At 41.2% G+C, this 23,713-nt stretch overlaps 1 protein-coding gene across 7 annotated transcripts; it reads left to right on the plus strand.

Moving 5' to 3' along the window:
- The first annotated feature begins 508 nt into the window (after positions 1–508).
- Positions 509–23,008, plus strand: MMAA (metabolism of cobalamin associated A). 7 transcript variants are annotated; one of them, XM_078069283.1, is made up of 8 exons: positions 613–630; positions 5,549–5,650; positions 12,018–12,521; positions 14,732–14,854; positions 17,590–17,760; positions 20,074–20,159; positions 21,215–21,364; positions 22,645–23,008. In XM_078069283.1, the coding sequence occupies exons 3-8, from the start codon at positions 12,077–12,079 to the stop codon at positions 22,930–22,932; spliced, it is 1,263 nt and encodes a 420-aa protein (XP_077925409.1). In that variant the 5' UTR covers positions 613–630; positions 5,549–5,650; positions 12,018–12,076; the 3' UTR covers positions 22,933–23,008. The 7 variants fall into 7 exon arrangements, with proteins under 7 accessions (XP_077925407.1, XP_077925412.1, XP_077925409.1 ...); XM_078069281.1 differs by lacking the exon at positions 5,549–5,650 and having other exon boundaries at positions 509–630; XM_078069286.1 differs by lacking the exon at positions 5,549–5,650 and having other exon boundaries at positions 605–626.
- The last annotated feature ends 705 nt before the right edge of the window (positions 23,009–23,713 follow it).

A 23,713-nucleotide genomic window follows, 5' to 3' on the forward strand; every position in this document is an offset into this window, starting at 1 on the left:
AAACCTATGCCATGGCTTAAACACTTGAGGTCTATTTCGATTGAGCATTTATTCCAATAGGCTGGAAATGGCTTTCCGGAGTTTTGGGGTCTTCCTGCTGTTACCGTTTGTCAAACATCCCACGTCTCACCCTCTACCCCACACTCGAAGCTTCTGGGATTGGAAAAAAGGGGTCTGCGGTTGCGGCCCGCCGATGCCGCGGGGCCCCGGGGCTGCACTCTGGCTCCGTCTCCCGGACTTCTCAACGCGCCAAGGCCGGGAGGGTATGAATGTTACCCTCGAGCTCTGGAGGTGGATGACCGAATAAGGACCCGGGGAAAAGCTACCCGAAAGCCATAAACTACCTTCCCCCGCTTCACTTCCCGACAGCTTCCCGGCGCCCCACCGACTTCCCACCCCCGACGCAGGCCCGCAGGCCTTCACGCACACGCGCCCCCCACACACGCCGGAATTCCGCGGCCACGTCCGCCGAGACCCTAGCCCCGCCCAACGCCTCCGTCCGGCCCCCGGGCGCCCCTGGGCTTCTCGCGTCCAGCAGTGAGCCCTGCGCCTGCGCGCCGCGGCCAGCGCGGGGCGGGGCGAACCCTGTCCGGCGGAAGGGGCGGGCTGCACTTCCTTGTCGTCCGGTGGGTGAGTGTGGGGCGGGGGTTGCGCGCGGCGTCCGGAGCCGGAGTTGGGCTCCCGCCTCGGGCTGCTGGTGGGGGCCCACCCCGGTGTCAGGGGCGCCCCCTGGAGGATTTGGGGTGGGGGAAGGAAAGGAGAATATTGTTGAATTGGGTGATACTGGGAATGCGGGATATGTGCTGACTGGCAGGCGTCGGCAAAATGGGTTCAGAGGGAAGTTTCGTTGTTTTTTTCCTTAAAAAGGAAATGCTCTGTAAGCAGTGTTTTAAAATTTACATCAGTCTAGGCAGGATTGTGAGCTTACCGTTGTACCACAGTAAGGAGGTTTTGGTAAGGTTGCTGGTCCCTTGCCGCTGCCAAACCTGGCGAATGGTTAACCAGAGAATGGATCAGAGAAGGGCACGATAGCTTCTCCGCAAGAGTGAAATTAAAACTCCTCTTTTATGGAATAAAATCCAGGATATAAAAGTAGGGTTCAAACTGAAAGTCACAAGGAGTATCTAGGCTTTGTCAAATACTCTGGAGAGGCATGGACTAAGTCCTTTCCGGCAGACGTACTGTATTCAAATGATTTATATTTCTCATTAGCAAATGAAAGACCACCTAAGCAAAAATGGCATAAAATTTCTTCTTTTATTACCTTTCTTAAGAGCTGTGCCCAAATACATATACTCTGGAAAACAAATAGATTACTATAGCTTTTCCAAGTTGGTAGGAAACCACGTTTCCCGAAAGCCTGTGCAGATTCTTAATCATTTTGGGATCATCTACAATGTCCAAAATACTCTTTTATTGGTAAACACTTAATATCGTTTTGTGTTCAGGGTAATAAGAATTTTAAAAAGGGAACAACTCAGTTATTTTAAGGGCTGTATTCTGTTAGAGGCAAAACAGGTATGAAACATTATATAATCATAAGAAATGTAAATCTCAACTTGAGATATTTGATGATGTCCAAAGAAAACCTGTATTTGGCATGGAAAGGGCTGGTGAGTGCTTGAAACATTTGCCCCTTAGCTGCCTGTTGCCATGTGGGCATGTGGGTCCCTCATATGCAGATTGTACACAGGGCTCCCTAAGACCAGTTTGGATTTGAACTTGAGTGTTAGCAATGGGCATGAATGAAAATGTTTAACCGTGATGAAATTTAGAAAAATAGAGATTTTCCAAACAGATTTAGAATCCTAAAAGTGGAAATGGGGAGATCTGAGTCTTAACTGGAAAAGTGATAAAAGGTAAAGTGGACAGAGAACCATAGGATATTCCCTGCATGAGTTCCGTATGTATTCGATGTTACTCTTATATAACAATGACCTATTTAAAGGTTGCTTTTTTAAAAAGTCATTCTGCTCTACCAAAATTTCCTGAGATTATTGGAAAAGGACAATGTAAAACCCTCTGTGGGGTATGGTGGGAGATGGTAAACAGATTAATGGCATCTGACAGTTTATCTTCAAATCAAAAATGATTAGCATTGAGAAATGGAAACACATGGCGTAATACTGCCCTGCCTGTATGAACTGTGCTGTGCTGCAGACACTGACCTAATGTATTGATTTTGGAAATCCTATATGCTTTTTCTTGCCAGAGTAGTTATTGAAATTGAGAATATTCATTGGATCAATTTCAAGACAAATATCCCAAGTCAGACTGGCTGCTGCTGAGCAAATTTTTAATGAAGGAAAACATCCACATATTGAAATAAGACTTTAAAAAGAAAGTCCTTAAAATAAATATATATTTACTGTAAATATCTAGAAAAATATATGTTTCCAAACATTGATTAATTGAGTAATCAGCATAATGGAGTTATTGACCCATGTACAATTATAGTATACGTTAATTTATTCTGTGAGCAATAAACTATGCTGTTTATTGATAACTAAGATAACTCATAGTCTAGGCAAGACTAACAACTTAAAACAATGTGACCAACATTATAATAGAGGGATGTGACCTATACATGATGACAAGAAAGGAGTGACAACGGAAAGGGCATGGAAAGGGGGAGTGGAGAACTGTTCTAGAGGAGACACTTGAGTTGTTTCTTGAAGGCTGAAGAGGAATTTGTGAGATGATTAAAGGAAAGAAGGACGTTCTAATCAGAAGGAACCTTGTGGACAATGGCCAAAGTGTGTGGTTTTTCTGGGACCTGTGTGCAAATCAGAATAGTTATAGCAGTGTGGTAAAAGTGAAGGAGGGGAATGAATTAAGTTGGAGAGGTAGATAAGAGCACTCCTAAAGAGTATGTAATATTTTTGTAGTAACTGTCTTAGCTGGATTGTAGACTTTACAATGTTAAGGACCTATGTTGGACCCATATACCAATGTATAGCACAGTACCTAGCGTTCAGTAGGTTCTCAATAAATAGCTGCTGAGTAAATGAATGGCTGAATTAAAGAAAAACTATTTAATTAATTTATATATGTATGTATGTATTTTACAAATAAGGCAGAGGGAACTTTTTATGTATTTTAAGCAGATGAGTAAAATAGATTTACATTTTATGATGATAAGTGGTAATATGGAAGATGAATTAATAATGGTCATAGAGGTATCTAGAGTAGATCAGCATTTTTCAAACCTAGGATTGTGCCTGTGGTAGTTTGCAATCTGCATTAAAGAAAAACAATAGAAAAGATAATATTAGAGTGTATCACATGTACTAGCAGTAAGAAGTGTTTTGTGAAACTTTTGTTTGAGTTATATTCCTACATGTAGACTAATGTAAGTGCATTTCTTCCTATGGACATTGATCAGAGCTTGAAAGCCATTATAGTAGAGAAATGTGGGAAGGAGGGTGGGGAAGAGGGGATGGATATTAAGGAGATATTGGAGGGGCGCCTGGGTGACTCGGTGGGTTAAACCTCTGACATTTGATTTCGGCTCAGGTCATGATCTCAGGGTGGTAAGATAGAGCCCCATTTCGGGCACCATGCTGGGCATAGAGCCTGCTTAAGATTCTCGCCCTCTGCCTCTGCACCCCCGCCCCCCACAGACACACCCGGGCGCATGCTCTCTCTCAAAAAAAAAAGGAATTTAAAAAGAGATTGGAGGAAAACAAATGTGAATCTTAAAATGCTGCTGTCCATAGGAACCTTTTTGCCTGAAAGGGGGGTTCACTTACCTATTTATTTTAGTATTTTTGCCCACTTGATATTTTTCATTGTATATTAATAAATTAACATTCTGGTTTATTAAGAATGGCAGTGCTTTGAGGGCTCTTACTGAATGTTGTAAATGCTAGAAATTTCTCTTGTATTCTGGTAGTACTCAACTTAAAATTGTAGGATGAGACCTCCGTGATTCTCAGGAATCATTAAAATTCATTGAAACAGTTTGATTATTGGCTAAGTTTTAAAATTTCTTTCCATAAGAAAGCAGGAAAAGATGCTTAGTTACACAAGCAGATGGGAAGTCTTTCTCCCTACCTCCATGATTTTGCCACTCTAGTAGTCTGTTCTGCCAGTGACATGTTATAAGGGTAGAGAGTTGTTCATAAAGGATGAGTTACATTGGTTTAAAAGAAATTATGGACTTCTTTTTTTTTTTTAAGATTTTTATTTATTTATATGAGAGAGAGAGAAGCAGCATGAGAGGGGAGAGGGTCAGAGGGAGAAGCAGGCTCCCCACTGAGCCGGGAGCCCGATGCAGGACTCGATCCCAGGACTCCCGGACCATAACCTGAGCCCAAGGCAGTCGCCCAACCAACTGAGCCACCCAGGCGCCCAGAAATTATGGACTTCTTTAAAATCTGGTTGAGGTTAAATTAATCAGTTTAAGTGTGTTGTGCACTTAATTATCAGGTGTGAATTATTCTCTGTGGAGTGAAAAACATTTAAAAATTGTAGAAATTTGGTCTGTTCTGTCACCTTATACACTATTGGGATGGCCTACTGATAAGGTTTGCACAGAAAATGTAAACCAATTTCTCATTTTGGCCTAAGCAAAAAAGAAAAAAAAATGAAGATAAACAGCTTGCCATAATCATTCCATATTTAAATGTAAAGGGTTATTTCATATTCCCTTGGTGTGACATGATACCACGTCTCTTCATATACATCTGGATTTTTAAAATCCGTCCTTTTTCCCAAGTTCTGCCACTAGTTGTGAGGCCTTGGTCAATCAGTGTAACTTTACTGAGCCTCACCTGTAAAATAGAATCCTGTGTACTGTTGTGAGGCTTAGCTGAAGAAGTGTATGCAGAAATGCCTCACACATAATAAACGGTCAGTGAAAGGTAGCAGCTGCTGTTCTGCCATCACATGGTCCAGAAGGGTTGGGGCCACCCAGGAAGTCAGCCCCCATGGAGAGATTTGAAGGGGTAAAAACCTTGAATTATGTACATCTGGGTAGCCTTTTGGTTTTGGCAGAAGAATGGGGGAAAATGATAGCATCCTTTTCCTGGCTCTTTGTTTTCACTTAAAGGCCTTTTAAGATTTGTATTGGCATCAAAGGATAGAGAACTTCACAATCCCAAATTGTGATAAACCCTGCAATATAAACCATAAGCTTGTCAGGTTGTTGGCATGGATTTTCTGGGAAAGACTTTGATTAAATTGTTGTAAGAAATAACTAAATGTTAGAGCAACCTGTGTACTATTTATTAGACAAGTTTTATTCATCTCATTTATTTAGGGAATATTGTTTGCTTGCATTATTATCAGTGGACATATTTTCGTCTAGTAAAGCTCTTGTTACTGGGTTTTGATTCCTTACAAACTTATCTGTTTTTCTGTTTGGGAACATTAGTTAGATGTCAAAGTTGCCTTGATTCAGAACAGGGAACTTAGAAGGTAGAATGCTTTTAGTAAAGATTCTCAGATGACACAGGTTAAGGACGTTACTCAAACTTTCCTTTCTAGTATATTAGATCAACATAAAGTAGAGAACCCACTCATGAACCTTAAAAAAATTTAACAGGTTACCATGTGCCTAATACTGTACTGGATTCTGAGGAAACTAAGAATAAGAGATTGTCTCTCCTCTGGGAGGATCATCAACTGGGCTCAGGGAGGAGAATTGGTGAGTAGAGATCTGTAAATAGATGAATTAGAAAACAAGATGAATAAAAGGCTGTGGAGCTTTGCAGATGGAACAGTTGACTGCCTGAGAAAGGTAGTGAAGATGTGTCCTAGAAGAGGTGATATTTGAACTGAGTAGGACTTTGTCAGGCAAAAAAGTGGAAGATAAGCATTCTAGACACCTAATTTTTATTAAGCATATAGATTTTTTTTTTTAAGGATTTTATTTAGTCTTTGACAGAGAGAGCTTGCACAAGTAGGCAGAGTGGTAGGAAGAGGGAGAGGGAGAAGCAGCAGGGAGCCTGGTGTGGGACTTGATCCCAGGACCCCGGGATCATGACCTGAGCCGAAGGCAGATGCTTAACCCACTGAGCCACACAGGCGCCCTTAGACTTTTTTTTTTTTAAAGCTTCCGTGCTCAAAATGATTACTAGCCCGTGTGTATCACATCATTTCAGAGTACTACTGAACTTCATATCTTAATGTGATGATTCTGATAGAATGTCTGTGCATAGAAGCATAGCTAAAATATGATTATCACTTATTTCACCTTGTACATAATTCTTTTTACTAGGTTTTTAAGTATATATGCTAATTTTATGTTTAATTTAGAAATTGACATAAATATACATTGAATGTAATGCTGATGGTCATAGTAACTGATTCATCAAGTTTGATTGCCACATTATGAAGAAATCTCAATGCAGAAGGAAGCAAGTTACAGGTTATAGATACAGTCAGAGGTAAAAAGTTAATCATGAGAAGTTATTAGACATTTCTTATTAAAAGTATACAAATTCTATGTTTTATCTTTAAAAAAGATTTTTTTGCCATAGCAACTGTATTAGTTTTCTTCTGCTACTGTAACAAATAACCACAAACTTAATGGCTTAAAACAACACAGATTTATCATCTTACAGTTCTGTAGGTCAGAAGTCTGACATGGGTTTTACAGGGCTAAAATCAAGGCATTGGTAGCCCTTTGTTCCATCCTAGAGGTTCAGCAAGGGTGGGCTGAGTCCTCATCACATAACATCATTTCGCTCTTCCACCTCCCTCTTTCTTTAAAGGACTTTGGTGTTATATTGGGTCCACCTGGATAATCCAGGATAATTGTTTTATCTTAAGGTCAGCTGATTAGCAACCTTAATTCCATCTGCAACTTTAATTCCCCTTTGCCATTTAACGTAACATATTCATAGGTTCCAGGCATTAAGACATGGACGTCTTTGGGGTGGGGGGGGGGCGGCGGCATTATTCTGCCTACAACAGAAAAATATGGTTAGCCAAAAAACAACATATAAGCACTGTAATACCACTTACCTATAGACGAAGTTAACATTTTGCCATGTGTATTTCTGTGTGTGTGTGTGTGTGTGTGTGTGTGTAAAATTTTACGAAAAATGGTAAAACACCTCTTTATCTCCAGCCACTCTTCTGCTAATCTCATTTGGTCTCATAGATTTAATTAACACCTAAATACTTAATGATTCTCAAATTTACACGGAAGCTCTGACCTTTTCCTTATGCTAGTAATGCAACTGCCCACTCAGGATCCCACCTGGATATTTGGTAGGCATCTCAAACTTAAGGTATCGGAAACTAAACATGCCTGATCTTACCTGAAACTTGACCTCCTGCAGTCTTCCTCAGCTCATTAAAGGGCAGCTCCATCTTTGCTGTGGCTCAGGGTAAAACCTGTGCTAAATCCTGGCTGTTCTCTTTCTCTTCATCCCACATCTCATTTATTAGCAGGTCCTTTAGAATTCATCCAGAATCTGATTTAACACCATCCCCATGTGGTCCCATGTCCTCATCGTTCTCATGTGCATTATTGCAGTAATCTCTTAGCTGGTCTTCCCATTTCTGTTCTTGCATCCCCATCAGATCCTTTTAGAACAGAAGTCAAATCAGGTTCTTCTTGGTCCTACTGCTTCCCTTCTCATTCACAGTCAAAAGTTCTTCAGTCATATCTATGGCTGTATATCTGACCCCCTCTTTAACCTTCTCTCTTTTACTTTTTCTCTTGCTTATTCACATCTAGCCACACTGGCCTCCTTATTTATACATCTATAGTCTGTCTTCCCTTACTAGAATGTTGGCTTTATGAGGTCAAGAACTTTGTTCTATTTTGATCATTGTTGTATCCCCAGTGCTAGACTGTTGCATGACCCATGGTAAATGGTCAAATCTTTGTTGAATGAATGCTTTATAATTTTGTTTCTCTCTCTCTCAGCATATTACTTTCTCTTTTTTGATCATAGCTTTGTTGGGTAACAAGAGGTAGTCATGGTAAGATTTAATTAAAGGGCATATTTTAGATAGTTATAATTTTTTCTTAGACTACATAGATAGCATCTCTCCTATGGAAGGATAGGACTAGGTTTGGTAGTAAGAATGTTCTGTATCCTTGTCAGCATTTCCTCTTTCTCTGGTCTTTGGCTCTTCCTAATGCCATCACTATCGCTGCACACTTTTTTTTTTTTAATTTTAAAAAGGTATTTATTTTAGAGAGAGAGAGAGAGAGTTGGGGGAGGGGCAGAGGGAGAAAATCTCAAGCAAACTCCCCACTGAGCTTGATCCCATGACTCATGAGATCATGATCTGAGCCGAAACCAAGAATCAGACATTTAACCTACTGAGCCACCCAGACACCCTCACCGCACACTTCTTAAAAATGCTTTTTACTTGCCTTGGAAGGGGCAGGGTTACTAATACCTCTTTACCTTTTAGCCAAAGGACTTCTTCTTGATCCTGAAATAATTTATTAAGAAAAAATGCCATAGAGAGTCAAAAGACCTGAGTTTGAGTCCTGGCCCTCCCATTGGCTATGACATTAGTCACCTAACTCACTCTTGTTTTCCCTCCCTTGTTACATGAGAATAAAGAATAATAATAATGTCATCATAAAATTGGGAGAGTAAAGTGAGATGAAGTATTTGGAAATGGTTTACAAACTCTTGAGTGACAGGCTGGTGGGAAATGAAATTAGGTTCAGATCAGCAGCCTTTTTTTGTGTTTTTTCAAGAATTGCAACGTGCCAGCCTCCATCGTGAGCTTTGAGGATTCTGATGTGGACAACAAGGTCTTGAATGTGACTTCTCTTTCCCTTAATGCCCTGCCTAAGTCCAGGTGCTCATCATCTCTTTTGGGTCTTTGCTAGGGTTTCCTAAGCTGGGCTTTACATTACCAGGGTCTGATTCCTCTTGACTTCTCACCACTGCTCCTAGTGTTATCTCCCTAAAAACCCAAGTTGATTATGTCACTAATCTCTGTAAAGATCTCTGTCATTTCTCCACTGCCAACAAGGAGCCTCAGTTTACATCCTGATCCAGCTTCATTTCCTATCACTAGTTCCCTGTAGACACCAGGCTTCTGTCTCACTCAATTGCTCAGTCTTCTCTGATATGGCAGGGAAGAGACCAGCTGTGACTCTGTACATTTAAGTCCTCAGCCTGGAAGGCCTGCCTCCTCCAGTTTTGTTTTTTTGTATCCTTTCGGACCCAGCCTTGACACTGACCCCTCCATGACTTGAACCTTCTACTCCCCAAGGAGAGTTAGTTTCTATAATTTTGTCTGTTCCCACAGCACTTTGTGGTTTTTTTTGGACATGGTGTTTATTATTCTGTGGGCTTTTGAAGTGCTGGGATTATGTCATTTAGGGTAATACAATGTGACAGTCCACCTAAGAAGGTATAGTGGATGGAGTGATGGCCTTCAAAAAGATATACCCATGTCCTAATCCCTGGAACTTGTGAATGTGACTTTTATTTGGAAAAAGGGGTTTTTGCAGATGACAGATGCCATTAAGTTAAGGATCTTTTTTTTTTTTTTTAAGAGACACAGTGTGTGAGCGGGGTGGCAAGGGCGGGGGCAGAAGGAGAGGAGGGAGGATCTTAGGCTTCACGTCCAGCGCGGAGCCCAACTGGGGGCTCAGTCTCACGACCCTGAGGTCATGACCTGAGCCAAAACCAAGAGTCAGACGCTTAACCTGACTGAGCCACCCAGGCACCCCTAAGTTAAAGAGCTTGAGATGAGGTCATCTTGGATTATCTGAGTGGAGCCAGTTCAGTGCCAAATCTCCACACAGAGGAGAGACACAAAGAGAAGAGAAGGCCATGGACAGCCAGAGGCAGAGATGGCACTTGTGTAGCACCCACAGCCACCAGGAGCTGGGGGAACAGGGGACAGGCTTCCCCTGGAGGCTTCAGAGGGGGCGCAGGCCTGCTGACACTGGGATTGCCGACTTCCAGCCTCCAGAACAGGGAGAGAATAAATCTGTTGTTTTAAGCCCCCCAGTTTGTCGTAATTTGTCACAGCAGCCCTAGGACTAATACAGAAGGTCATAGTAGAATGACTGGAACATAGTAAACATCATTGTCATCACCAACAGTAACACTGTCATCACTGCGATTCTTAAACCTAGGATGGGACCTGAAGAGCGGTATGTGCTCAGAAAATAGTGACTGGTTGAGTAAAAATACAGTTCTTCCCCATGAGCTTCCAGTGTGTTGTAACGGCCATGGTATTGTCGAGAAGTGTGCTTAAAGAGAGCTTCCAAAATAGATCCCCTTTTAACTGTTGTTTTAAATGTCTTTTTGTATATCTGTGTGAAGGGTGGTAGTGGATGTTTTAAATTGTTTTTTTTTAGAACCATTTTTACACGGTTTTCCATAAATTTTCCTTTTAGAATAAGACGAATTTTGTCAAAATAGAAGTCATAATGCCCCGTTCCCCCCAAAACAGAAAATGAGCAGTTATAGTTCTAACAATAAAAAAAAAACTTAAAATATGTCTTCTTTTTTCCTATTAGAATGTTATTTAGTAAACTTAATTTCATGCTGATTGGCCTTGAAATACAATGTAGAGAGGTACTTCGGAGCAATAAAGTAATTTATTTCATTCTGCTATGAGGTAGTTGAAAACCAAAATTTTCAAATAATCATAAAGCCAAATTTGGTAGGCCATATGTATCATTTGTATGTAAATTTTGGTTTGCCACTGGAAGCTAGGTCTATGACCTAATTTTTACTAATGTTTTATAAATTAGTATAATAATAAAAGCTAATGTTTATTGAGCTCTCACTCTATGCTAGGCACTGTTCCAGGCTTTTTACATGAGGCTCTTTACATGAATTAACTGAATTCGTTCTCACAGCCATCCTATTCTCTTTACCTCTCCTCTTAACTCAAGACGATGCTGAGGCACGGAGTGGTCAATATCACGATAGCTGACGTGACAGAGACTCAGAGTGGCCATGGCTCATACCCTCTGTACTTTCCTGATTCTCCATGTTGCTGTGTCAGCTTTCATTGTTGAATACAATTTGAAATGGAGATTATCAGTAAATCTAAGTAAAGCATCCTCATCTAATTCCATAGTGGTTCAGACTTCAGTGTGCTTATTTACCCACAGAGATTCTGATGCGTGGGGCTGGGAATATGCATTTTTAGTAAGTACCAGGCAGTTTGGGTCCTACTTGGAAATACATTGATCTAGTTACCATACAAACCTCACAGTTCATTTCACACGAAGGCCCAGGGTGGTGGCGTTGGTGGTGGTGGTGATGGTAATGGTGTGCTTATGTTAGGCCATTCTTTACATATATCTATGTTCCAGGGTGAGCCCATTGAATACATACATTTATCTAAACTTATGCCTCAAGTGCCTGCACTATTAATCACATTTTTTTTTTTTTTTTGGTAGAGAAAGAATAAAAGGCTAGCATCAGAAGTTTGTTTTTTTGTTTTGTTTTGTTTTGTTTTTTACCTTTTGAATGAGCCTCAAAATAAGGTCTGTTTGATCTGAGGAAATTGTAGTCTGTAGACAGAAGAAAATAAACATGACATAAAATTTCTACCCTAACAGGGTTTTTGTATATTTATTTTTTGTTTAGAAGAAAATTTTATTTTATTTATTTAAAGATTTTATTTATTTGACAGAGAGAGACACAGCAAGAGAGGGAGCACAAGCAGGGGGAGTGGGAGAGGGAGAAGCAGGCTTCCCGCCCAGCAGGGAGCCTGATGCGATGCAGGGCTCGATCCCAGGATCCTGGGATCATGACCTGAGCCGAAGGCAGACGCTTAACGACTGAGCCACCCAGGCGCCCCTGGAAGAAAATTTTAATGTACATTCTATTTTACAGTAGAGCAATAATCCATCATTTGGGCTACTCTGAATATTAACTGTAGGCAATGGGGGATCTTCTCTCTTAGGTTTGGTAAGAAACTTTCACCCATTTGTACTGCCAAGAAGCCTGATTATGTGTGTTTTAGAATATAGGGAAAACACTAAGCTTGCAGTTTTACTAACTTCAGTATCTTAATTGTATATTGAACTGGCAAAAATACGTTTTTCTTTCTTCTAGGGAGTCACAAATCACATTGAGCCAAGAAGCAACCTGTGTTTTCTGCAGTTACAAACAAAATGAATATTCCCATGCTACTGCAACATTCTCACCGGCGTTTCCTAAAAGGCCTTTTAAGAACACCTTTCCGTCGTTACCACTTCATCTTTCACTCAAGTACTCATCTCGGATCAAGAATCCCTTGTGCTCGGCCATTTAATTCTCTTGGACTCCATTGTACAAAATGGATGTTGTTGTCAAATGGTTTAAAGAGAAAATTATGTGTACAAACAACCTTAAAGGAACACACAGAAGAACTTTCTGATAAAGAACAAAGATTTGTGGATAAACTTTATACCGGTTTAATCCAAGGGCACAGGGCCTGCTTAGCAGAGGCCATAACTCTTATAGAATCAACACACAAGAGGAAAAAAGAGTTAGCCCAGGTGCTTCTTCAGAAAGTATTAGTCTACCACAGAGAACAAGAACAAATAAATAAAGGAAAACCACTAGCATTTCGAGTGGGTCAGTCTTTTTTTTTTTTTTCCTTTCAGTCTGTTCAGTAAATATTTTTGTAAATTTTCTGTTTTAAAATAAGTCTACATAGTTTGTAATCTAATGGGAATTCTTTCTTTCTTCTCAGAATTTTGGGCTGGATTTTAATCCCCTTCCCCCCCCCCCTTTTTTTTTTTTTTGCAAATATTGGTCTTGTTATGTTGGGGGGAAAAGTGTCGTGGTCATTTGAACCAAGTCTCTGTATTTTAAGAGAATAATGTAAGATTTCTATTTTGGCAAGAACCTGTGGCTCCCAGAATAGAATATGCATATGAAGAACTGTTAACTGGTTTACTCCTTTCTCTTGGTAGTCCTTCTGCTTGATGGTCTGAAGTGAATGCCTTGTTTTTGTATTTATATCAACTATAAATATCCTTATCACATTTCAACATTCTACTTCTTAGGTGTTTCATTAGTCTTTCTAGGGCAAGTCTCTCTTCTTTCAGGTACTTTTTGTTAGAGTTTCTGGGAGTTGCTTGACTTTAAGCACAGCCATCTCAATACCAAAATGTGTTTTAAAGGAGAGACCATATTCATTTGCTGTCTAAAAATATTAGAAATTCACTCGATTTCTTGAACAATTGACTAGGTTCCACAATTGCAAATAAGCTTGCTATATTTTCTTAATTGTGCATTTTTAAACAGTTTAGATATGTTTAGGTGGGATGAGAGGTCTTCGTGATGGCAAAGTAGGTGATTCCAACCAACTTTCCCACTAAAACTTGAAATGGTGGACAACGTGCAGAAATTTTGTGAGGATTGAGTAAATACTTAAAAATTGACTGGCATTATATTAGACTTACATCTCAGTTTAATGATATGGGATTAAAACTTCCTAATTTTATGGTAACAGGGTATGAATCTTTAAAGATTATTTCAAAAAGAGTTCACCAACCGATGTTGGTACTAGTCTGCATTGTTCATACATCCTAGTCTTCTGCCTTCACTGAAGGAACTCTCGTTTTGAGAGTACTACGTTGACTGTTAATAATCTTTATGTATTGTAGACAGACAAAATAGTAGACTCCCAAAGAGAAATTCCTGTTATGACAAAGTGTTTACTTATTACGGCTAAATGCTGTTTGAAGAGAAAACATCCCAGAAATATACAGAGTTAACCAGCAACTCACTCGTAGCTAGTAACTCACAAATTTTCATTGCTATTCTGGTTCTTTCATCTTGGTCTTATGAGGCCAGATAAACCTGTGTCTTTATGGTAGCTATTTTATCACCATCATAACTACAAGTAACAAATGTTTGTTCGGCACCCATACAGATGTTTAAGACAGAGACCTGCCCTGAAAATTGCAGTAAGGAGCCAAGCATGCCGTATGACCTACACATACTTTTGAATGAAATTACAATTAAATGCTTCAGTGTTATATACTTTATGCCAGGTGCTGTTCTAAACATTGCAAATATCAACTCCTCTAGTTCTTACGACAACCTGAAGAGATAGGTGCTATCGCATCTATTTTATGGCAGAGTATACTCAGGTACAGAATGGTTAAGTAACCTCACCACGATTGTACAGCTCATAAAAGGGAGAGCTGGAACCAGAACTGGCCACTTGGCTCCAGAGTGCATGCTCTTATCTGCCATGCTCGGTGAACTCTCCAAGCAGGGAAATTTCCTGCCTTTCTTAAGACAAGCTAATTTTTTCAGGATTCAGTTTAAATCCTATATTTTGAGTTATGGGTAGGATGAAAAAAAATTATCTTTCATAAATAGAAAATTTTCTCAATCCCTGGGAATTTCCAGAGTACTGAGTTGTTTTTCCAATGGGAAGAGCAAAGTGTCCAGCATTGGGGTAGGTGGGATAATTACTGATCATGGTGAGAGGTGGGCAGATGTTGTGGAAACTCAGCACATTTACAGTATAGGCAATGAAGTCTTTCCAGAAAGATCTATGTTATAGTAAAAGGGCCGATCATATTTTGTAATTTTACAAAGTGAATTTGGAGAACATAGGGAACTCAGAATTGTTTTCTTCCTATATCCCTATTGCTCAGGAACCTAGATAAATAAATGGTTTTTTGTTTACTTTAGGAAATGTTAAAATACATTAATGATGGTTTTAATACATGAGAAATAGAAGATAAATCTAATATTTGAATAGAACTTATCATTGTGCTGCGCTCATTTCTTTCATTAAATTAGAAGGTCTCTCTCTACTGTAGGATTGTCTGGGCCCCCTGGTGCTGGAAAATCAACCTTTATAGAGTATTTTGGAAAAATGCTTACTGAGAGAGGGCACAGATTATCTGTGCTAGCTGTGGACCCTTCTTCTTGTACTAGTGGTGGTGAGTATCACTGACTTTTTTTTTTTTTTAATTGCAGAGCAGGGGCTCAAAGGGCTCTCTTATAATTTAATGGGAATTTGCACAGTCTGGTGACTTCTAACCTCTCGCTGAGTTTGATCTCACTGAAAGAAGGGAGTTTTGGGGGCGGCGAGGTGGAGATGGAGGGAGGTGGTTTGGGGCCTTGGGCTCCTTAGCTTGTGGGTAGTCCAGGACGAGCTTGGGTACTTAGAGAACTAGGAGAATGGGTGCCAGAAGTTGAAGATAATCAAAAGCAACTTCCAGCTCTTTGTCTGTCAAAGCTGACACTAGGCCCTCTTCCCTCCTGTTGTTTTTTCCCTGGCTCTATCAGCCCCTACACGGTTCAGAAAATGGGTCCATCCCTCGTTCGCTTTTTTCTTATATTGTTGTAACATCTCTTAAGCTTAAAAGAAAATCTTATTGCTCTCTCTAACTTGTCACCGGTTCATATTACATGTTCAGTGAAACAGAAAGCTCTTAGAGGGACTGACCGTGTAATACACCGCTGTTCTCCCTACAGCACTTAGCGTGGTGTGTCACATCTCAGGCTCAGCAACTACTTACTGGTGTGAGGGCACACAGTCACTCCGAGTTTAGTTTAATTTGCAGCTCATGAGAGAGAAAATGAATAAACTTTGTTTCCCCAAAGGATCATTTAAGGAAAACATAAAGCATACCATATAAATACTCAGGAAAGTTTTTTCTTCCCCCTACCCCTCTCACATTGCAGTTATTCGTTTAACAAGTACTCGAATGTCTGATATAGGCGAGGCATTGTACAAGGAAGGCACTGTGTCATGTAATGGTGACTGAGACACAGTCCTCTTGGCCTTATGGAGCCACATCAAATGAGGGAAATAGACATGTAAACACAGGCTGTTAAAACGTAACGTGTGTTGTGAGGGGAAAATACAGGGCGCTTTGTGGAAGTGTTTGGTTTACATACTATGGGTTTCATGCTAAAAAAAATAGAGATGATATAATCATATTTCAAGGGCTTTAGGTCAGTAGAGAGGTGGACAACAATTCCTGTTACCACCCATTGAGAACTGTAGCTGAGAACATGCACAGTTTTTGAGTCACAATAATAGAAATGTTAACCATAAAATAAAATTATACTCACAAGGTTCAAGATTAAAGCCATGTCAATGTATCGTCTTATTTACGTTCTAAGAACTTTCTTTGTTAAAGGTAAGGACTTGAACAAAGAATTTTTTTATAGTGGCTCTCATTTTCATACAGGGGAGAAGGCCTTTTTTCTCTTACCTTTGTAGTATTCTATAATACTTGTAATAGCAAAAGAAAATAATAGCTTGAGATAGTAATAGCAGATATGCTGACAAGATAGCCTGATTAAAGTTGCATAGCCATGTGGTTCTTAATTCTTAAACTAAAAATGAAGGTCCCTTTGTCAGGTAAAAAAAAATAAATAGACTTTGAAAGAAAAAATAAGTGAGGATTAACAGGACACTGTAAGTTTCCATTTCTACTTTATTATTGCTACAGTACCATACATTTGAAAAGCAGCAAGATGCTAAAGTTGAAAAACATTACTTTATTGTCCTTGTTGTGCTTTGGATTCACAGACCCCCTGCAGTAGCTTGGAGACCTCCCTAAGGGTCTGCAACTGACAGTTTTGGACTCACTGCTAAGACAGTTAGATGGGAGAGTAATTTCATAATGTTTAATTCAGTGTGTTAGGATCTATAGGATAATAATTTAAAGTACGGCTTTGGCAGTTTGTTGACTTACACAGAGATGATTTCATGCAGAAAATCACTTTAGAAGAAAGTTTTGTGTGCAGTAAATAAGGTAGTTGAGATATGTGGTAGGTGTCTGCTCCAGAATTAGAACCTATGAGAACCCTAGGGGCGCCTGGGTGGCTCAGTCGGTTAAGCGTCTACCTTCGGCTCAGGTCATGATCTCGGGGTCCTGGGATCGAGCCCTGCATTGGGCTCCCTGCTCAGCAGGAAGCCTGCTTCTCCCTCTGCCCCTCCCCCGCTCATGCTCTCTCTTTCTCTCTCTCTCTCAAATGAATAAATAAAATCTTTTTTAAAAAAATTAATTAATTAATTAATTGCCTACTGTGAATAAACACTCATTACAGAATATGTAAGACATGGTTCCATGGGCAAAGACCTTCTATTAAAGCAGTTTCTCAACCTTGGCACTAATGACATTCTTTGTTTTGGGCAGCTTCCTGACACTGAAGGATGCTTAACAGTATCCTTGGCCTCTACCCACCAGATGCCAGTAGCATCCTACCCCCAGTTGTGACAAGTAAAAATCTCTCTAGACATTGCCAGATTTCCTCTGGGGGCAAACTCATCCCCATTTGAAAACCATAAAGACAACCATGTTAAGATGACAGTAAAGAACCCATCTTGGCTGGAATGGAAGATTGATTTGGGGACTAGTGGAAGCTGAAAATGGGCAGGTAAGGTAGGGCTGCATTCTGAGGGCCTTTAGTGCTAGGCTGAAGAATCTAGATTTGAACCTCTAGTCAGTGGAAAGCCATTATAAATTTTGAAGGGCTTGAAATGTTAAAACGATTAATTTGGCATCGTACATGCTGTGTTGCACTAAAGCTCAATAATACGAAATCATTTTGAGATTTGGGGAGAAATGTCATAAAGCACTTCACCTGGGAATTAGCTGATTGATAATTGGCCCTTATAGGTTTTCCATGATTAGAAAATCTTAACTCTGTGTTTTAGGATCACTCTTAGGTGATAAAACCCGAATGACTGAGTTATCAAGAGATATGAATGCATACATCAGGCCATCTCCTACCAGCGGTACTTTAGGAGGTGTGACAAGGACCACAAATGAAGCTATTCTGTTGTGTGAAGGAGGGGGATATGACATCATTCTTATTGAAACCGTAGGTGAGTGTGATTTTCTATTTCATAACAATAAAATACTATTATAACGAATGCCATAAAAAGATGAGTGACAACTAGTATCATTTTGTTCATTCAGCATATATTTTCTAAAGGTGTAATTAAATACAAGATATCTCGGGTTCTATAGGAGATATGAAAATACAGGCTCTAATCCTGACCTTTAAAGAAAAGCCGTGTATCTGGAGAACTGTTATATAAGAGTGGTATGTTGTAAATGCCAGAGGAGAACTGTAAGCATTGGAAACAACACATTAACTTAACACCTGTTGTGTTTAAGCACATTTCACATGTCTATAATATTTGCTAAGAAAATTCATGTAGTTGGGTGCCTCTTTAATACAGGGCCATGTTTTATTTCATCTTTATATCCTTAGTACACAGCTATACACAATGAAAATACTGAAATGGAAACCCCAAGAAATTCACAGGCTTGTGGAGAGACAAACTACTGCTACTGAGTGATAAATGTTTGTGACACAACCTGACTCAGGTTTGAGGGATCAGGGAAGACTTCCGGGAGGAGGTGACAGTTGAGCTCAGTGTTGAAGGAGGAATTAGAGTGAAATAAAGAGAGTGAGAGGACATGGCCCATTTACAGAACCGTGGTTTGTTCAGGATACTTAGCCCATAGAATGTGGAGGCACATAGGGGGTGAAGAGAGATGGAGCCAGAGACCAGAAACTCCACCATGTAGGGATGGATGGAGGAAGAGTTGCCTGTGTGGTAGTAGGAGAAATCAAGGGAGAAGAGGACCATAAAAACCAAGTGCATTGGCTGGAGGTTGCATTTGACTGCTTGTCCCAGAGACTCAAAATAATTGTGACTCAAACAGAAAGTGGTTTATTTTCTCGTCAACAGGAGAAGCCCAGAGGCAGGCAGTCCCGAGCAGGCCTGGTGGTTCCACAGTGCCCTCAGTGTCCCAGGCTTCTGTCTCCGCTCTCCATTCTTAGCACTTAGTTTCCCTCCTCAGTGTTGCTCTTGGGTAAAAGATGGCTGATGAAGCTCTAACCATCACATCCACATTCCAGGCAGGAGGAGGAGGGAGGAGGGAGAGTATGGAAGGAGGGGAAAGGGGTAGGCAGAAGACGTGTACCTCTGGCTGGGTTAGTCCCCTTTAAAGAATTTTCCCTGGAAACCCCATCTGGTGGCTTTTGCTCTCACTCATTGATCATCTCTGGTGGAAATTGGGTGTGGTGACTGTGGGCTTCCACCTGGTACATCGGTGCTCCTGACAACATTGGGGTAAGGAAATGGGGAAGAATAAATATGGAATGGACAACTAGAAGTCTGACACCCCAACAAAGGACAGAATCTTGAGAGGAGTTTCAGTGGAGCGGGTGATGTGGAAGTCAGATTTAAGTGGATTGAAATTAATGTGAAGTAATGAAGTGAAGACAAATGAGCATACATTGATTGTTTTTCTAGACACTTGGTTATAAAGAGAAAGTGAGAAATATGGTGATAATTGGAGGAGGTTGTGAGTTTTTGTCTTTTTTTCTTGGTTTGTTTAGTTTTCAGATGAGAAAGACAAGAACACAATTCCTATGAGGTGCTGGGCGACAGGAGCCGGTAGACTAAGGAGAGGTTAAAGATAAGGCAAAACAAGGGCCCAGAGGAAATGGGAAGGAAGGAGGCTGGAGAGGAGGCAGTGAGCAGGGCTGGTATTCGGACCTGCTTATCTGTGGAGGGGGCGAGGGGGACGCTGAGGGAGCGCTGTCAAGTAGGTGCCAGGGTCATCATCATGGGGGAGATCATGGCACAGTGAATGTTTGTAATAGCCACGGTGTGAATGGGAAAGCAGCTGACTGAGGGTGCTTAGGGGCATTGCTTTTACCGGGCAGTGCGGCGGGGTAGTGGATGGCAGACTCCACGACCCTGTGGTGGTGCCTGTTCCTGAGCCAGTTCTCCGGCACGCTTACAGAGGAGAGACCACGGATAGTCAGACTGACCCATCGGTGCGGGTTTGCGGGGCTCCTCAGAGGCTGAGAAGGCCAGAAAGCTGAAAGTCTTGACAGGCATGGTCTAGGATTAGAACCACACTATTCAAGCTACTCCCTGGACATCTCGAGGTTCTCCATTTAGCCACCACGAAGGCTACTGGGAATAAGCGAGGGAGAGAGGTGTGGGGAGGGTCACAGGTGTGCTCATAGGCAAGGCAGTGCATTTCATAGATTCTTCAGAGGGGGGTGTTTAAGGTGGGATCGGCTTGAGTGTGTGAGCGTGAGTACGAGTGAATGAAATGGTGGTCAAGGTAGTTGAGAAAGTCTCATCGCTATGAATAGTTTACAATTTCAGGTGTGGGCCAGTCGGAGTTTGCCGTTGCGGATATGGTTGACATGTTTGTTTTACTACTGCCACCAGCAGGAGGAGATGAATTGCAGGTGATTATGTTGACTTTTTTTCTCCCCAGACACAAAGTATACATCTCTGAAAGTACACATTTCCAGTGTTGTGTTTCTGTAAATTAAGTTGCTATTAATGTAGGTAAAAGAAGTAGCATGCAGGGGCTCCTGAGTGGCCCAGTCGGTTAATCATCTGCCTTCAGCTCTGGTGATCTCAGGGTCCTGGGCTTGAGCCCTGCATTGGGCTCCCTGCTCAGCGGGGAGTTTGCTTCTCACTCTCCCTCTGCCCCTCCCCCTCCCTCTGCCCCTCCCCCTACTAGTACACATGCACGCTCTCTGTCTCTCTCTCTCAAATAAAAAAAAGAAAAGAAATAGCATTCATATTGGCTAAAATACCTGAGTCAAAGACACATTCTCTGTTTTTTCCTAACTTATAGTAATAGAATTTATGACCTTGAGCTAATCCTACAACTTAGATTTTTCCACCTGCAGCATGGGGAGCGAACGGGGCACAGGGACAGCTCCAGCCAAAAGAGACCACTGTGGTGTGGGTGTTTGTAGGACCGAGATTGGGGCATTTTTAGCTATCAGGTTATTTTTCCTCAAATGCAAATTGGAAAAAAAAATTATAAACCTTAAGGAAAACTTCAAAGACTTTGTTTATGGAAATGCAGGTGTTAGCAATAGGTGTCTTTTCTCTTTAAGCACTTAATGATGGATGGTTTTGCATCCTGCAGCATTAGCTCAGGAGAAACAGAATCCATCATGAGACAACTGGACTTGTCCCCTGCCACTCATTCATGTTGTGTCTTGATGATGTATTTCCTCTAATTGTGAATGTATTTTCTCATGTTAGTCTCTAAATTTGGAAGAGATCTTAGAGATGACTTCCATAATCCCAACAGCTGGTGCTTTTGAATAATTTTTGTTGAGTAATTGTGGTTCCTAGTACCCAGGGCTTGGGAGGATGCAGAGGAAAATTAGTTAATGAAGTGTGTGTCTCTCAAAATCTTAGCATTGACTGGTGTCCCTTTTTTTTTTTTGCTATAATTAAATGAAGTGTTTCTGATACATCACTGTCTTTTTCACTTCAGGGTATCAAAAGAGGTATAATTGAGATGGCAGACCTGGTGGCTATAACGAAATCTGATGGAGACTTGATTGTGCCGGCTCGGAGGATACAGGCGGAGTATGTGAGCGCACTGAAGTTACTCCGCAAACGCTCAGAAGTCTGGAGACCAAAGGTCAGCTTGTGTTCCGTTCTGCATTTCCCACCCTGAGTGGACTGCACCCATTAGGAGAGAGGATGCGAGTCCCAAGCTAGACTTAGAATCAATCTTTGCTTGGATGTGAGATCACAATTTTAAAACCTTATGGCAAAGCCAGAGCGGGTAGTCATGATTTTAAATATAATCCTTCAGTCACGAGATGTCAAAAACCAGATGCGAGGGGATAGATTAGTTTGCTTAATGCTTGACTTGAGCCATTTGGAAGTGATAGCAAATCCATCCTGAAAGGAACCATTCTTGAGATTATGGAGCAATTAGTGATTTGATTCTCTGTCTTAAGAGTTTGAGTAGGAGAGAAGCTTTTGGTGTGATCGCTTCCCTTCCCATTATGCTTGTTGGGTGCTGTTTTCAAGAAGGAAAAAACAAAGAGAAGTTCTGTAATAAACGGTACGCTGCTATTGATGTGGGCAGCTTTCTGTGCAGGAGGCCACTCTGTTATTAAAGAGTAAGCTGTAGGGGCGCCTGGGTGGCTCAGTCGTTAAGCGTCTGCCTTCGGCTCAGGTCATGATCCCAGGGTCCTGGGATCGAGCCCCACATCGGGCTCCCTGCTCTGCAGGAAGCCTGCTTCTCCCTCTCCCACTCCCCCTGCTTGTGTTCCCTCTCTCGCTGTGTCTGTCAAATGAATAAATAAAATCTTTAAAAAAAAAAAATAAATAAATAAATAAATAAAATAAAGAGTAAGCTGTAATCACTTGAATGAGAGCAGCGGTGACCTCCCTTACTGCCCGCCCCTGGGTTCCCGCAGTCACCTTGTCTGCACCGGGCGCAGGGCTGTCGGCTCCGGGCAGGGGCTGGGTGCTCGGCTCTTAGTGCTTGCTGAATCAGGGACTGCTGACACAGGGAATGGGGCTATTTTCTCAACGTAGTTCCGTTTCCTAGCACTCAGGCCTCAGGGAAACCTACCCAGCATTGCCCTTCTCATCCTCGTGACCCTCTCGCAGCTCCTCCGCATGGCCTCTGAGGACCATCTGAGCAATTCTAAGTCAAAATAAGCCTCTGGGCTAAAAATTTTGACCTGAAATCAGTGTCTTATTTCTGCACATAGTTAGTAATCGTAGTAAGTGACCTCAGTCTATTTCTGGGTATAGTTTACTTCGATACAGTGACAAAATGTCTCCGTTTTCACTTACCTATTTTCATAGACTGTAAGACTTAATCGGCAAATATCAGAGTCCCTATGAAGATGTTTCCTATCATTTTAAGTAAAACGGTTTTGGTTCTTCCCTTTTCAATAGGTAATTCGTATCTCCGCCAGAAGCGGAGAGGGCATCACTGAAATGTGGGATAAGATGAGAGAGTTCCAGGACCTCATGCTCGCCAGTGGGGAGCTGATGGCCAAGCGGCAGAGGCAGCAGAAAGTTTGGATGTGGAATCTCATTCAGGAAAGCGTGTTAGAACATTTCAGGACCCATCCCACCGTCCAGGAACAGATTCCTGTTCTGGAAAAAAAGGTTCTCAGTGGGGCCCTGTCCCCAGGACTAGCAGCAGATGTGTTGTTGAAAACTTTTAAAAGCAGAGGCTAAGGAAATTTATCCTATGCAATGATTTTATATATCATTTCATAAAGTATTTTAATATTAAAAGTCACTTGAATGCTTATATTTTCAGTAATTCATTTGTGCTGCCCTCGGCCTCGTTTGTGAACCGTGCTTGAAAAGTGGAAGAATGTTAGATATGGCCAGCAAAGGTCAGGCCCCGGCAGTATTTACAAGGTACCTGTTACATGTTACTGATTTACACTTCTTTCTGTTCTTATACCCTGGCATGGTAGCTGGTTGGAGAGTTCCTTCTCATCAGTCACAAGCAGAGAAGGCTGATGAGAACAGAAAAAGTTTATGTACCTTAAATGTTTTCTTTGATTCTATATTCTCTGGGTTTCCAGAGAAAATGTAAGCAAGAGTGACCACATGTCTAAATTCTTACTTCAGGCCAGAATCACACACAATGGGTTACTAGGAGCTGAAAATCATGACTGATACTTAGTGTACCAGACTATTCTAGGAATTTCTGAAATGGCCATGTACATGAGTAACAAAACAAGTAGAATGTGTAGTGATGTGAACACAGTTTTAAAGTCTATTTGTCTAGACTTGTGGACACCCCCATGATAGGTAGGAGAGCCCAGAGGGAGCTGGGAGAAATCAGCTGCAAATCATGTAGCCCATTAATCCCCAAGAGTTGGAGGATACCCTCAAAGGACCCAAGTGAGGTCACAATGATTCAAGGGTTATTCAGTTTGAATATTATCAAAGACTTTTGCTTCTCTTCCTCTTTGGTCATTTGACTTCATATTAGCATCTTAAA

Source organism: Halichoerus grypus, chromosome 3 (genome assembly GCF_964656455.1).
Source record: "Halichoerus grypus chromosome 3, mHalGry1.hap1.1, whole genome shotgun sequence".
Taxonomy (NCBI): domain Eukaryota; kingdom Metazoa; phylum Chordata; class Mammalia; order Carnivora; family Phocidae; genus Halichoerus; species Halichoerus grypus.